A 16,823-nucleotide genomic window follows, 5' to 3' on the forward strand; every position below is an offset into this window, starting at 1 on the left:
TAACAATAAGGTAACTGTAACGGCATCATTATTTTGATGAGGGTAAATACAGCTGTTTGTCTTTCATTGATGACTGGAGTTTATGTGACATTTTGTGACCTTGATTATTATTGGTTGGATTCCCAGACACAAGTAGGAAGAAGAACAAGGGGACACTTCTTGACGCTTATCAAAATCATCATGCATCTAATTATATGCACTTCTGGAGATACCGTTTTGCCTCTTGAAAGCATCACAAGAGGCCTAATTAACCCTGTCCGCACTGATGAGTAATATCTCTCACTGGCAATTTCAGCAGGGAAAGGGTTAACATGATTGGCAACAATATAACATTCTTTTAAAAAGGCAAGTTCACTGAAAATGGCATTGATTGAACCCTTATTTAAACCCCTAGAAACCACCAGCTGATTTCTCATAACAATATTACTCAAGTATAAAATAATGATCCCTTGAAATAAAATGTCTTGATTTCTCAGCATCTTCGAAACAAAATTAATGTATTGATGGTTTGAATTTCATGTCACAGCGGCCATGTTAGTGCACAGAAAAATGCAGTAAAATTGACCCTATTATCATGCAAAACTTGTGGGACCATTTTCTATTGTTTTGTACACCAACATGGCCGTTTCATCACATGGATGCAAACCAAGAATAGAAAACACTTCAGATAAAGTGCATTTTGATTCTAAGGCTTAAGGGGTTAATAAACGAATGACATGTTTTCACAGAGCATTTTTTCCTTTCTAGATTGACACTAAAACCTGCCGTTTTTATAGCTTTGTTTTCCAATACAGCCATCTGATGGTGACTGATCTTTTCCACTGATCAATGCAGATGGGATTCATTTAAACCACCATGGCCCTATAGATGTAGCATGGCAAATACTAAAATCCTAATAACCAACACTGATACCACAGAAGATATCACATCAGCTGAATATGAAATGTACCAACAACCTACTTACTGGAGCAATAATTGTTACCATGAGAGGGGACATGATTTTTGAGTGGAGGTAGAGGTTGTTTTACAAATTGGCTCCTGACCTCCACCCACCCACCCAAATATTCTGGCATTGGACAGAATAAAATATATTAAGTGTCACTCCCAGGGGTCAATGGGTAAGAGGATAAGATTTGAGCATCGTTTTCTGAGTTCTTATAACCTTTCAAAGTGAGTGAGAAGCGGAATTAAAATAGCTTAAAACTCAAAACCGTGAGTACTTTGTCGGTTGTGGACCAATTCCCTACAAAAGTAGTGACCCTGACATGACATCAATGAAGGGATCTTACACCAAGAGAGAGAGAGAGAGAGAGAATTCTTAACTTGTGGAAACACATTGGCCGATAGACCGCAAGGAATTGCAAAATCAGCAATGGCTGAGGTTGAGCAAGCACAAAAAATCAAAGTGAAGCTATGAGTGTTGAAATTTATGAGAGATGACATACCTGGGACTCAAGAAAAAAGGGACTGCAGTTTGACGAGCAAATTGAGGGCTTTCACTAAGAATCAAGTAAAGAAGATGATCCACAAAAAGACTGGAAGCCTAAACCATGTGTTTATTGTGGATCTAGTGGACACAAATCGGTTGACTGTGACAAGATCGCGACCTCGGCAGAGAGACAAAGAGAAAACTCAGTGAAAAAAGGCTGTGCTTCAACTGCACGGGTATCATGCACTGGATGGCTGAGTGTTGTATTACCAGAAGTTGTCAGAAATGTGGGGGAAAGCATCACACATCAATCTGTGATAAAGAACCCCAACAGATGTTGCTGGCCGCTGTTGAAGCAGTGACTTATCCAGTCGTAGTGCTCAAAGTGGATGGCATTACATGCCAAGCATTATTGGACTGGAAGCTCCTATGCCTCACCGCAACTTGTCAAGCTGCTGGGAAAACAGCTTGTCAAAACCGAGCGCAAGAGAATTGATATGATATGTTCAACCATCCAGAAGACAGAAAGGTGTGACATCAGGATTTCCATCCAGGACAAGTTTGAGATGACCCCAACCATCAGCAAAGTGGATGAAGGTGTGCTTCTGTGGATTCCCAACCCAAGATATGCAGAAAAGAATTTAACAAGTACCCCCACCTAAAGGGGGACATAGCTTTTTAAGTGGAGGTAAAGGTTGTTAAAGGAGGCCTCTTTTTCACTTTAGCTGCTCAGAGGTGAATAATAGATACCTGCTAATAAATAAAAGAAATACGAAATGAGAACTTGCAAAAAGCACTGATAACTTGAGTTATAAACTTGACAGGGAAGAATGACACTTGCAGAATTTTCTGTCTAACAATGGATGGTTTTACTTGTCAATGGGAGCCCCTTATGGGCAAAAGGATCAACTCAAAAACTGTAAAATTATGTCCTCTTAGACCCTTTGCCTCCAAGAGTGACACCAGTGGATTTTACTGTCTAATTCCAGACAGGAAACCCCTTAGGGGTGAAGGGTTAGAAAAAAACCTACAATAGCTGGCTTGCTAAGACCTATTGTGTTTCAATTAAATTGACTCTTTTAACCAAGTAACTTAGAGACATCCTTGCATTTAATGTGATGGAATTAAAATGACTATTCAATAACCTGCTATTCATGTTCACGATACATATTCACTTCCAATTCTCAAACCAAAAGAGAGCAGATCAGGAAGGAACTAATAAGTATCTGGTAGATTTTGGTCAGGATTATTTTTCATTATTTTACCAATATCCAATATCCAATAATTCCCATTCTACATGGGAGAGGTTTGAGACAACAACAATTGATGTGACATGAACTTCTGCAAAACCCCTCACAGAGGAGTGCAAGGATTATGGACTCAGATTTCACATATTAAACAAAATGAAGTCGCAATGAATTAGATCTGCAGAGTATAAACAGGTACAGTTTGTACACCAACCAGTGTGACTTTCACAGTACAGTACTTGAATAGTTTAACAAAATATGCAGATCAGGGTACATACTGTACAAGACTTTATTATATGGCATGCAATTCTTAGGCTATGAGGAGCACTCTGACTGGCTGGTTTTGGTGGGGATTTTACACTACAGACCATGGAAATGGAAAGTTTTAAAAAAGCGGAATTTAATATTTTCATCACAGCAGTACGATAATTATCATAGCAAGTGGAACTTAGTTTTACATGTAAAACGTTTCCGTTCAAAGTTCACTGATGGAAAACGAAGATTACAAAGATTCACCAAGCGGAGAAGTGTCCTGTCGCTCAAAGAAATGATGCCATATAATAAAGAACTTACTAACCTTACTTGCTTGGGACGGTACTGGGGAGTGTTGGCCCTTGGTCGTTTTTGTACAGACTTTGCTGCAGTTGGTCCGTATTGCCATGACCTCCAACCAATATTCCCCCAATACTGCCCTTGTGCTTGGTTAGCAAGAGGTTAGTGTTTGTCCACAGGAAGTTACACACAAACTATTATTAGAATGATTCCACTCTCTGTCCTTTGATCTTTGCCACATACTTCTTCACCAAAGATCTGATTCTTTCAGGGTCAATGGCACTGCTCGAGTTTGTTACCTAATTAAAGACAAACAGTCAAACTTGGTTTGGGGTCACCCATTTTACGGTAGGTTTGTTGGGTTTAATGTTTTATTGTTTCAGTTTATTTTTTTCAGTTTATTTGGTCAACCACGATCAAAATATTACAGATCTGGGCCTGGTTGTTCGAAAGCCGATTAACTTAATCCAGGATTAGTGTAAGCTTTCGCTTCATGTTTTCAACTTCTGGGTGAACGTTTCTGTTGCTTCTTCTTGTTTTTCAAGATTGACTTCTTCTAATGTGAAGTTTTGCCGAGTATCAGCGTTGAACAGCATTTGGGAGAGGAGAAATAAACTCCTTGGTTAATTTTTAATCTCGAATTAGCGTTAATCGGCTTTTGAACAACCCGGCCATGGGCCTTAACTATTAAGTCAAGAACAAAAAAAAAAAAAACCAGCTCTACCTCCTGTACTCTCTCCAAAACTTTGTCACCAGGCAGAAGTCAGCTAATGAATGGTTAGGAAAGTCTTCCATTGGGAACCTTTAACGGTCTCAGTTTAAACTACATGTAGTTGATGTTGAAAGAAATGATCCTAACAGAGCATGGCCTTAACATCACAGCACACAGGCAGATGCTTATTATTATTATTATTATTATTATTATTATTATTATTATTATTGTATTATTATTATTGTTATTAATTGCTGGACATGAGCTCTATAAGTTGAATTCTTAGCATTGTCTCCTTTACAGTGTTGCTGTGTATGTCCATACGTGGGACTGTGGCCACAAATGTTGTTCAATGTTATTTGTCAAACCTTTGCAAACCAAGAATGCCTTTAGAGCATTAGCCTTATGAAGTTTGTAGTACCTGCCATTTCCCAATAACACCTTGCGTTTACAAAAAGCTTGATCAGTGCCAAACAAACTTTCCTTCCATTTAACCAAGCCAACACTTGTAAAACAACAAAATTTAATACAATATGGTTACCCTGATTAAGTGTTTACAGTAAGTCTTACAACAGTGAGTAAATTAACATCTGTTAATATAATTATGGTACGTTACAAACCTGTGGAACTGCCCTTCTGAGAATGCTCTTGTACTCCTCCTTGCTGATATCCCTGTGTTTATAATAGGCTTTCAGTGCATGTTTTACTTCCTCTTCAACACGTGCTTGACGATGAAGTCTGTCTATAAGCTCCTACAAAATGATCCAAAATATAACAAAATATAATTAGAGGAGTATCACCGAGTCAACATAAAAAATCGTCATTATTTCCATATACAGCTTATAGAGACAGTAGAAAGACCGCTAGTATCTCAGAATGAAAAAAAAAAATAAGTAAATAACAACCACCTAACAAAAACCTAACTATTTACAAATACATTTAAAAGACAGCATAGGTAAGTTAAGTTAAAATCACAGTCAATCCAAAAACATACACTTTTAAGTGTATTATATCATTATAATTATTTAGAAATATAATATTATGCTAAGACTATTTACATCAACTAAAACTATTATAACGTATTGATTACCAAGAACAGCAATAATAAAAACTGTTTACAGTGGTGGTAGTCCTGTCTTTATCACAGAGCGAGTTCCATTTTTTGTAAGCAAAGTACATGTGTCTCAACAGGTTAAGCCATACAGCCAAGGACATGTGCAGTGTATGTAGTGGTTCTTGGTGGAGGTAGAGTGAGCTTCATTGCCTCCCAAGACTATATGCTGTCAGTACATGTAGTTCTTTCCATGAAGTGAGAACTGAGGTAAGAGGGTCTTAACCTACAGTATGAATGCTCTACCACTTATTGTGGGTGATTGCAGTTTTCTACCATATACTCGGAGAGAATGCTACATTTGAATTACACATACTTTGAACAATCCTTGAAGTTAAGCAGGACAATATCAAAGTCCCATTATTCTCCTTTGGCTAAGCGACTGAGTGTTGGAGATAATAATCAGAAGGTAACAGGACGGTCCAACTCCTCTTTCATACAGAATACAATCTGTACATGTACAAATGCAGGAGCACTTGGAATGTTTTCCAAGTATACCCAAGTCAACATTGAAAAATACATCACTGCATTGGGATTAACTTTAGACAATCTTATAAACTACAGTCTCACAAGAAAAAATACTATCATAGCAGAGCTCTGTGCCTCACAGAGCACCACTGGTAAGAAAATACATGTACAGTGTATGGTACACGTAACCCTTCTGTGTGAGAACATTTGGTTTTGGTCTCTGTGCGACTGTATGACAGTCCACCCCTCCATGTATACCAATTTGCGACCAGTATTACTTGACTGTAGATTGACTCCAGCTAGTTTACAGTGTACATCTTTGATATTGGATATCAATGTTATGGTCAATTGACACCTGTCAAAACAAGGTATCTGCTGACCAGTATCACATGACCACATTGCAGACTCAAGTTTAGAGCTCATCAAAGTTACCTATTCTTCTGAAGTTGACTGCTGACCAGGTACTGGGTTTTTCTATTTGGTCACAGGTTCAAGTTAGGTTAACTAATTGCCAAAATAAATGACCCAGGAGCTCTGCTTTTAGGCTTGGCTACAACTGTAAATCTACATGTATACGTAATTATATTATAATTTTATACCGTTCGGTAGTACATGCACTTGGTATCTTACTCATCACAACTGCATTTTCTATGTCAAAAAGAACCAAGTGTCTCTGGTTGAGGGTACAAACACTAAAGCTAAAGATCGCTGCCAGCAGCATCTAGCTTGCTTAAAGGCGTTACTGTACCTGTACTTTCGTTTTGTCTTTTTCCTGCTGTTTCTGTCTCTTCTTTCTTTCTTTGGGATCTGTAATAAATTTTAAATCTTCTTCAAATTCATCCTCAACTAGTAAGCCACTTTCAGGCTCATAGGGTTCATCAATCAATGATTGTTCATGAACCACTGAATCTACTACAGCTTGTCTTGATTGAATTTCTGCAAATTCTGTTTCACTGGCACTATGTTGTTGCTGCTTCCAAAACTCCTCATTCATTTGGTCAATGACATCACCCCCTGGTGAAGACATCTCCATGTCCAGAGGACTTGCACTAAAGCTGTTCCTCCCATTGTCTTTCTTTGCCACCGGCTGACCAAAACCATCAGTTCTTGTTTTATCCATTTCAGTTTTGTCCACATTAATTACACGGCACGAGCCAGGGTAAGGTAGATGACCATCTCCACCAGAGCCCATGTTGGGATTGTTATGAATTGCAGAAGTGAGTACAAGTCCCTTGTCAATAGAGGGAGAACCTGAAATGCCTAACTGGGATTTTGTTGAAGTATTTTCAGCTCCACCTCCTTGTAAAGTTGGAGGGATATATGGTGTTTCATCCAAGAAAGGAATACTTTCTGGCTTGCTTTGCACAAAAGCTGATTTATCATCAGGGTTTGACGTCTGTGCTGGTTCAGCTTTATTTTCTGCCTTTTCTGTATGTTTGGTGAAATCCTCATCACCATATTTTGCATCTTTAGAGGTCGACACGTCAGCTTTCACATCCTTTGACATAGACATGCACTGTTCATCGGGAATGAGTACAGGCTCGGATTTCGAGTTGGATGATCCATTTTCATTGTCTACTTTTTGTGGCACATTGGTTTCCTTATCAGCTAGGGATACAATCCCTGCCATTTTGGCAGGTTGAGTTTCTTGTTTCTTCTCAGTATCCTCTGATTCCTTGGGTTTATTTTTCTCACTAGAATGTAATCACGAGACAAAAATAATTATGAACCTTCAAAGAACAAGACGTGTTTTCAAGTCTACCAAACCATCGGAAAACTTCTGTGTGACAAAGAAGGTGCAAAGTTATAGAATGAAAGAAAGGACAGCTGTGCTTACCCTTCTGCACATAATTATCTGATCTCATAAGGAAAATGGGAATATCATTTGAAACAGCCAGGTTAAAGGGGCTATGCCACATTATTTTAGGGTGTTTAGGGGAAATCTTTTTCAACATTACCCAAATGCAATCAGTTTCAATCTTTGTGTCCATCCATGCTTTTCTTTCCTTTTGCTGTATTTCTTTTATGTTGATAAAGCGAAAATAATTCACTTAATGGAAAATTATAGATGAACGATCGACGTTTCGGCCATATCATACAGCCTTCATCAGGAATCTGCAGAGTCAGCTTGGGTCACGCAGGTGACCACATTACGTTATGTGGGTCACATTACGGGATGTGCTGAGTCAGCTATCACGTGACATTTGCGTGACCCAAGCTGACTCGGCAGATTCCTGATGAAGGCCTTGCGATATGGCCGAAACGTCAATCGTTCGTCTATAATTTTCCAGTAAGTGAATTATTTTCGTTTTATCATACTCTCAAATGGATGACTGATACAATTCATTGTCATTTTCTTTTATGTTGTTCAACAGTTTAAGTGGGTATTGCAAAGTTTCATTCTACTACGGACAATTTTGGGTGTCATGAAATTACATCATTTTGTGTGAAATAGCCCCTTAACTTTACAGACTGCAAACTGTTCAAGACTGACAGGTCTTTCCATTGAAGATAACCAATTTCAAGATAGTGGGATTGTCATTTACACGTTCACAAACAACTTAATTGTCAAAAATGGAAAACACTTTGCCCTTCTACACTGTATCTGCATGTCCTTTTTTACAAAGAATGCAAGCCCAGTTTGCTCAATTAATTTAGCAATATTAATTAAAGTGGAGAAAAATCATATACTAACTGTAAACGAAAAAAGAACTGTAACCATAACACACATTCACTCATGATTGTTGACATCAAAGATCTTTCAACAACGTCCTATTTTCAGGGGTCAGTCAGTGTAAAGCAAGACACCATTCATATTTCTTGTAGTTGTACATGTACTTTGACAACACTTTACCTTTCTCTTTGAGTTGGTCTTTTTAATTCAGGAGTCTTTGCCTCAGATCCAAATAGAACATCCTCCATACTTTTCTCCTTTCCTTGTCTGGGTGACATACGTTCTGTAAAGACTAAATCAAACTCATCGTCCCAGGATTTTGCAGGACTGCCTGCTGGAGATAACTGCTTTACAAAATCATTTGGTTTGGGCAAAGTGCTAACCAAAGGCTCCTGCTTTTTGACGGCTGCTTTCTCAGAAGTTGGTTCTTGGTTGTTTGGCAAAGGTTCTTGTGGCTTATTAACCTTAGACAATGGAATGTTTGTGAAGTGTCCTGAGTCCAAACTATCAGAGGCCGAAGACGTGCGATGGGACGATTTCCTACGTGGTGAAGGAGTTTCCTTTCTACGTCGTCTCTTGGGAGATCCCTCAATTTTAAAGACAGTTTTACTTGGTGATCTGTCTGGAGTAATTCTTCGTTTTCGAGTGGGTGACCTTGTTTGTTTCCTTGGTGACCTAGACCTCCTACGTTCTGAAGACCTACATATGCGAGGAGATCGGCTTCTTGACAGCTTTTTTCTCCTTAACGGAGATTCTCTCCTTTTTCTTGAACTTGGTGAATGCCTACCTTTTATATCTTTTCTCCTTTTTGATGGCGAAGTGTTTCTCTTGGGAGATATACTCCTGGATTTATAGTTGCTAGACCTTCTGGTTGCAGAACGTCTTTTATCAACTGATCGACTTCTTGAGCGCTTGGATCGCTCTTTGGAGCGTCTTCGACGTTTTATCTTATCTTGTGAACTACTCCTAGAGTGACGACCGCGTCTTGAATCCCTATCCTTGCTTTTACTTCTAGATTGCTTGAAAGATCGCTTTTTCTCAGACTTTTCTCTGCTTCTACTTCTGATTTTTTTCCTCTCTTTCTTTTCTTCTTCCTCTGTAAAAAAAGCAGATTAAAGAAATTTTACAATCATGAAAATGAAGTCCATGAAAAATTGTCATACAAGTTATTGGTGTATGATAATTATTTTATGAGGTTCAGTGAGCAGGGTTGGGATGGTAGTGAGAACAATCACCTTCCAATTGTGTCCTGGTTTGGGTTCCCAACTTTCTATCCCCTCCCCCCCCCCTCCCCAAACAAAAAATATTACTTGATTATTTTCCAATCTCCCCAGTTACCGATGCACTTGTGCTTGAAACTTGAGAGGAGGAGAAGGATGATGACAAGAGATTCATTGGAATGACTAGATTAAGAACGTGTAGTCAAAACTTGAAGTACCCACTATTGATCTCAGGTGCCCTTTCAAATAGCTTTTTTTTCATCCGCTTCACGCACAGTCGAGTTTGTTCTGTGGTTTGAAAATTTCTGATCATGCGATCCAAAAATCCTTACTTGCGGGCGGAAAAAGATTAACCGGTGCTGAATAAAATTTGAACCCTTGCCTAACCAACAAGTCAAGAATGTTGTATAATATTTTCTGTTTAGGTCTTGAAGTTCTATTATTGGGTTGACAAAGCTGTTTATAAAGACAAGGCACAAGATAAAACTATTTAACCAGTGATTCCAGACTGCGCGTCACCAAATGATTACAGTAGAAATAGGTACGCATTGCATATGTGTGGTGGTGCAGTAACTTGACACAGTGCTTTATTCCATAACTGTCAACTGAGCTGCATTTTGTTTTCCAGGATGTAAAATGTAAAATACTAAACCCAGCAAGATTGAAGAAATAAGTGGGAATCGAGGCTGACATGAAGTTCAACTTCTTTTTCACAGCAAATTTAACCATGATTTTGTACTGGCAGGGTTAGTAACTATATGGGATACCCCAACATATATGGCTTGCTGCCAGAAATATAGGACAAAAAAATCTATTTTAACGCTCAAAAATGTGAACGAAGTATGACTAAAAGATTCCAACATAATTATGTGAAAACTAAGTTGCAATTTTTTATCGGTTTCCTTAATTCAGAAGAGCTCATCTTTTCTATCACTGGGTAAACTTCCCTAGCAGTGCTGGGGGAATTTCAACACAAACAAGCTGATGAGATCTACATTTTTTGCTGATCGATTGCAATGATAAAGATAAAAATAGTTTTCTACTGTTTTTCTTTCCGTTGCAAGGAAATTACTGTTGATTTTTTTTAAACGCAGGCAGAGAAGTTGACCTGATCTTCGAGAGTAAAAATATTATGGTGGACTGGTGAATTTTTTTCTCATTTATATGACCTGCAGAATGTCTGTGGAATGTGGGCTTGTGTGACAATCTCCATAGACGAGAAAAGCATGATTTTGATTTAAGACATTTACCGGTAAGAATTTAATTTGACAATAACATACATGTACTCAAATAAATTTCATACTCTTTTCATTAAGAAAATTAAGAAAGAAAAAAGGCGACAAGAAGGTCGCAAACAAACATCAATTGTTGCAATTCAAGAAAATCGTACATTAGTTTCGTAAATCATGCACACGCTGCAGGCTACAAATCTTACACTCACTCACTCACTCACTCGCACACTCAGACAAAAAGCCCCGATGACATAGTGTGTAGTGCACTTATAAAGTGCACTACAACAAAATACTGTAAACTACATCAAGCCAGGAATCATTTTACATCTATGATTCAGATCTTAAAATCCGGATATTTGGATGTCCAATTTAACACAAAATCTCAAAACCGAATTTTCCTTCAATGGAATCTATATGTACGTCATGATTTTGTGTTCACTTGAAAATCCGAAAGATCCAGATTGTAAGACATTAAAATCTGTAATCCGCAGCCTCCACAATTTTCTTGCCAAAGTGTTCAAAGCTTGCAAACTCGAGGCATGTCTATCATGGCATTTAATACAGTACATCTGCCACACATTGAAGTTGTCTCTGTAAAAAATCTTGAACTGAACAGTCGCTACATCCCCACGATCAGGATAAAGAAAACCAAAAGGCATGGGTTCACATTTGCTTTGACATCGGTTGAACTTTTGCTACATGCAAGCAAGGACTGTTTATCAAATGATCAGCAATTTTCAAACCACTCCTGCAGAACTCAATGGTGCACCATGAAAGGTGAAAAAAAGCCATTTGAAAGGACACCTTTCAAATTGCAATGCTGTGGAGTTTGCATGAACTAATGTCAACAAGTTTTTCTTGTGTAGTTTTTTAAGTTCTGCACTGATTTGTGAAGGACTTGACTTAGAACAAAGATAATTCCTTCAAAATTAATAATAAGATACGAAGGCAAAGACTGATGTGTTTGAGTATTTTCACTAATTTTTTCTCTCCTGTTTTCAGAACTTTCATTTCATTTTCAACAAGACAAAGCATTTTAATACAGCATAGAACATTATTCGCCTGTTTCTACAAATTTTTCAAACATCATTGTTTAGTTGGTTAAGCTCATTTCTCTGTGCTTGCTATGAAATATAACTGTTTGTATTTTTATATTTACTGCACCAAGAGATAATTATATGAAGTTCTGTTTTATCGTTAATCTATTATTTTTCTCTGAGCTTTGCCAAAGGAGCACTTTTTAAAGGACCCAACATAACATTAGCATGGTAAAGATTAACAACATGTTATTTGTAACTTTCTGTTACTGCGATTTTCCCGGCAGCACTTTTCCATGGGTGGCAGGGGGGCAGGTGACAGTGAAAGAAGTAACTTAAAAAATAATTAATAATCGTGACATTTCTCATTTCCTGAAACATTCAGAAAACTTCCCACCATTAGTGTAGATACCCAAAATGGTGCAGTGAAAGGTGTTGTTAGCTGGCTTCCAGTCCCTAAAATTCAGTTTTAGTCCTACTTAAATACATGTATGGTTCAAATGTAACATTTAGCACTGTTGAATGGAGCATTTTCGTGTTGAAATTGCAATCCATTTTTCACGTCAATGGTTACTGAACAATTAATTGGTCTGGCATTGTAAGTTATGCATGGGAAATTTCCTGTATGTGTGTGACCGACATACACTGTATTCACGACCCGCAGGCATGCGACAAACATTGAATGCATGTTTCGCAGTTTTGTTGGTAACGGTGGTAACTGGAGGTCAGTTTTAAAAATTGTACACAATTTTATTTTTAACAAAAATTCCATTCAAAAGAGACTTTAAAAAAATTCAATTACACTGTAGGCATTATTTGTCCGACCTGTAGAAAAATGTGACTGCCCACAGCAACTGACATCTCTGCCCCCCTCTACATGTACATGTACACATGTATGGCTTATTTTTATACTTTACCGTGTGACAGTTGTTTTCACGTTTGGTTTCCCACAAAAGGTATTTTGATAGTTTATTCTTTGCATTCTCTTAGTCATTTGGGATTGGAAATCGGGCAGCTACAGTGAGATAGTTGAAATCAGTGAGGTCTATGAAAAATTATATTTCAATCTTTAGCAGTAACAGTTAAATGAAATAAGAGTAGAAAAATTATCCGTTTTTGACATATTTTCAGTGACCTATTTCCAATTATTTCTGCTCTTTCTTTTTGGGTGTCAATGCTATAAAATCTCGATAACTTTCTGTCAAATTGGCAAACTTCAAATTGCTGCAAATTATACAGAAAAAAACATATCTTGCCCAAAAGTTTCCAAAATTCGAAAACTACCACTCCTTTCCACTACCCATATTTTGGTCGTACATGGCAGTACACAGTGCAGGGAACAGACTGGTACAAAGCTTATCTTTACGCATGAACGTGATATATGGAGCAATTTCCTTGCCAGGAATGGAAAATAATATACCCTGATGAAGTGTACGTTAGTCACACGAAACGTGTAGGAGAATAAAGAAAATTAAACAACAACTTGTTTGCAGCAGTCAGTGGCTTAACTTTAAAAAAATCATCATTCATCTTTTCGTTGTTACCCGCTTCCCGTCACCCGTGAAAAAGTGCTGCTGCGACTTTCCTAATTCTGCAGAATGTCATCTTCAACCACCAACAGCCAAACTGCATTTTGGCTTCCATCAATCAAAAGAAATCAATAATTATTGATGAATAACATAAACCTTCCAATCAGCATCTTTGGTTCCCATGAACTCGACCCCAATGGAAAGCAATAGAATATGTACAAATCTTTTTACTGCAGAACCTCAAAAAAAGATAATATCATAATGGCATTCAAGCTGTCAACTTAACAAAAACTCCAATTCACTCTCCGGAGGTGGAGTAAATCTTCCTGGAAATTTGATTGATGGGAGCCAAAACGCAGTTTAGTGCTTAGCACATGAAGGTGAGATTCTGCAAAATTATGAAAATCACAGTAACTACCATCCAAGCAAGCTACCTACATGTACAGTACCTGATTCTGACTCTTTCTTATCCTGTAAGTATTTTTGTTTCCGCTTCTTTCTCTTCTTTTTCTTCTTGTCCTTTTTTCTGTTTTTATCCCTTTTGGTATCTTTTTTATTTATTGAACCCCTTCCACTCAAAGATGACCTTTCACTGTCATTGGAATCTGACTCAGCAGAAATTTGCCCTTCTTCTTTACTCACACTTCTTTCTAATTTTGCAAATTTCTCATCCAGGGGAGGGGTATGGTGGTGATCAGGATCCTTGCCATCTTCTACTTTCCTTGGAACAGGTGAAGGAACTTTGCTGTCCACAGTAAGAGTTTCATTGCAGTCGCTAGTGACATTGATTTCAACCGCCTTATTTGAGGGTTCACTTTTATCATTAATCACTTCGCTGCTAACATGTTGAATATTAGAATTTTCATTTTTCTCACTTGAAACTTTAGCTAATTCGTTGGCTTTCTCTTCTTCTGCTTTACGCAAATTCATTGCCTCCTCTTCAGTATCATTCCCACTATCGGCATATTCTCCAAGGAGCAACAGCCCTAGTTTAGGTTTCATGCCTTCCCCAGCTGCACTGCCAGAAGCAGAGGTGCTAATGACATTTCCAGATCTAGAGTCCACAATGTCTTCTTCATACAAATTCATAAAAATGCTTGTATTTGATGAGCTGATTGTGTCATGAATTTCTTCTGATGTTGAGCTGACTTCAGAGAAATTCACTTGACCTGCTCCAGTGCTGCTCCCCTTTGCAGAAGAACTGGTTGTGCTGACACTTTCCATTTCCTCTTCAGTATACAGTGATAAAACTGGCTCCTTTTTGGAAGAGATTGCAATAAGGCTACTGTGATCTTTCTCCATTGTGTTTGTTAATTTTCTAACCTGCCAACCTTTCTCTGCTGCCTTTTTTATCCAAGATGCAAGTCATTTCACACCTACAGTATGTACTGTAAATACAAGAGAAACACAATATGTAAAAAAACAGGTGATGGGGAGTGCATAAATTACATTTTAGAGGGATTATTCCATTTTACCCACACCACCTATGGTGGATGGAAGAAATCCTAACTACTGAATTTTTTGTTGGACAAACATGCAAAAAAACATGATTATAAAGATGACAGACATTAATCCCGGGAAATGAAAATTAATGAATAGTTGTTTTTTCAATGGTGACTCGTGATACTTGGAAAAAATATGAGTGTCCCTTTGCAGGTAGTCGAACCTGCAACCTTCAAGAATCCAGAGAGATAGGCCATTTACTCCTGGGAATGAGATTTTCCTCTGTCAAATGGTAGAAAATTTTACTTGTCAACTGGGAGCGTCCTAGGGCATTTGAGGAGTCAATGGGTTAAGCAGTCAAAACATATGTCCCCTCCATTAACCCACTGACCCCTGGGAGCGAGACTTTACAGATTTTACTCTGTCTAACGCCAGACAATTTTACTCATCAATTGGGGGCATCCAAGGGCATTTGAGGTGTCAATGAGTTCAGGTGACTTATTATCTGTTCATTTCAGAAAAGGCAGATTTTGTCATCTGCCTTATCAGGGCTCAAAACTAAAAAAAAAAAAACTAGTCGCAATTTTGTGAGGGTACCGAAATTTAGTTATCATGCTCTATTGTGTTGTCAGCGTTTTTAACAAAACCAAAATTAATATGAACCTGCAATACTTGTGTATAATGAAACCATTGAAAATTGCGAACGATTGAGGGAATGGTGTTGTACATGTGAATGTAACATCACAGCTAAATTACGCTTCAATTGTCCCCACATATCTTCAGTTTAAGAGAAAATTCACAGCGAGAAACAAAAATGTTCTTGGTCACGCTCTACAATAAACATTTTCCTTGTCTTTGAATATTGTGGCAAAAAACAAATCCAATACGGTTCAGCATTGGCGGGACTCTTATCGACAACGATATTTGTCATCACAGAGATCAAGATTTGTTGTGCATTCACTCAGCTGAACCACATTTGATTTGTCAATTGGGGCAAATAAATGTGCAAATTATGAATTTCTATTGTAAGCTGCTTTTGCAATTTTCCTTGTCATATAGCCTGTGCAGATTCCAACCTTCCCCGATTTCATCGGGAGTCTCCCGATTTTCATGTGTTGCTTCCTGCTCTCCTGGTTTTTATCAAATTCCCCAGATTTATCATGAAATTATGAAAACGATCTGAGCGTAAAACAGTAACAGCTGTCCAAAATTTCTGTCGAGAAACCTGACCTTCACGTAGCTCAAAAGAGTCTCCTATAATTCACTGGCAGAGCAGCCAAACGGAAACATCAGAACATTGTATGGCCGACTCTTGCAAAGGAGCACTTAGATTTTTTTGCGATTATCCCGCCATAACCATAAAAAATTACTTCATAACAACAGTGTTGTTGAAATTATGAAGTACTTGATCTTACTTATTCTCCAACCTATCTTCCAAAGCCGAGATAGCCAAGAAAGCAGAGAATTTGTGCTGTACCTTCACATTTCAATTTCAATAGTATTTTAAACATGCAAAACTTAAAATATAATAAAAATAATTTATAGTTCACACTGTTATGTCACCTTGGTTTTTCTATACATTGCAATTTCATTATCCTGGTCATCGCGAATGATTCAAATTATTAACTATTATCATAAAATATTTGATTTTTTTGGCGTAGATACCTTTAGATTTGTTTCCGAAATACGAGTTAAGAAACTGATACTCAAGTCTGATGTGTAGTTGAAATCAGCTGGATTTGACGGTTTTTATAGAATTAATATCTTGAGAACATTCATTAGCATTTCAGTTCCGATCACTCACCTCTAATTATGTTTTGTACCAAATATTCAGGGAAAATTTTCGTCCAAATGCTGTCGCCATCGTCGCCATCTTGAAATAAATTTATCCCATCATGCATCAGAAATAGCTGAGCCTACTATCAGCGGACTACTGATCATTCAGTCTTTAGCTTATATATGATTCCTTATAGTGTAATACATAATATGTCAGTACCTGTCAGTCAGCCACTCGAGGAAAAAGCAGTTTTGATTGGTCAATCAAAGTTGATAGACCCAATGAACAACAAGACGCCTGAAGGCGTTAACGTGGGATACGTTATTAAAGTACTGGCCTCCTAAGCAGAGAAGCTAGTTTTTTTGAGCAAGAGCCGATACAACGTAGCTTTG

General features: G+C 37.8%; 1 protein-coding gene and 1 long non-coding RNA gene across 2 annotated transcripts; one reads left to right on the plus strand and one right to left on the minus strand.

Moving 5' to 3' along the window:
• Nucleotides 1–48: 48 nt before the first annotated feature.
• Nucleotides 49–16,551, minus strand: LOC137971965 (protein SON-like). The gene is made up of 6 exons (XM_068818717.1): nt 16,459–16,551; nt 13,661–14,599; nt 8,374–9,289; nt 6,268–7,213; nt 4,561–4,692; nt 49–3,527 (listed from the first exon to the last, which is right to left on the minus strand). The coding sequence occupies exons 2-6, from the start codon at nt 14,511–14,513 to the stop codon at nt 3,429–3,431; spliced, it is 2,946 nt and encodes a 981-aa protein (XP_068674818.1). The 5' UTR covers nt 14,514–14,599; nt 16,459–16,551; the 3' UTR covers nt 49–3,428.
• LOC137971968 (uncharacterized) lies at nt 3,500–9,753 on the plus strand. Its single transcript, XR_011117010.1, has 3 exons — nt 3,500–3,576; nt 5,132–5,261; nt 9,528–9,753. It is a non-coding gene; the product is annotated as an uncharacterized lncRNA (long non-coding RNA).
• Nucleotides 16,552–16,823: the final 272 nt, after the last annotated feature.

This window comes from Montipora foliosa, chromosome 9 (genome assembly GCF_036669935.1).
Source record: "Montipora foliosa isolate CH-2021 chromosome 9, ASM3666993v2, whole genome shotgun sequence".
Classification (NCBI taxonomy): domain Eukaryota; kingdom Metazoa; phylum Cnidaria; class Anthozoa; order Scleractinia; family Acroporidae; genus Montipora; species Montipora foliosa.

Excerpts from the sequence above, each read along its gene's own strand:
- LOC137971965 (XM_068818717.1), bottom strand. The coding sequence starts at position 14,513 with ATGGAGAAAGATCACAGTAGCCTTATTGCAATCTCTTCCAAAAAGGAG. Across the intron at positions 4,693-6,267 it reads AAGACAAAACGAAAGTACAG|GAGCTTATAGACAGACTTCA; the intron begins GTACAGTAACGC and ends ATCATTTTGTAG. Across the intron at positions 3,528-4,560 it reads TCAGAAGGGCAGTTCCACAG|GTAACAAACTCGAGCAGTGC; the intron begins GTTTGTAACGTA and ends GTCTTTAATTAG.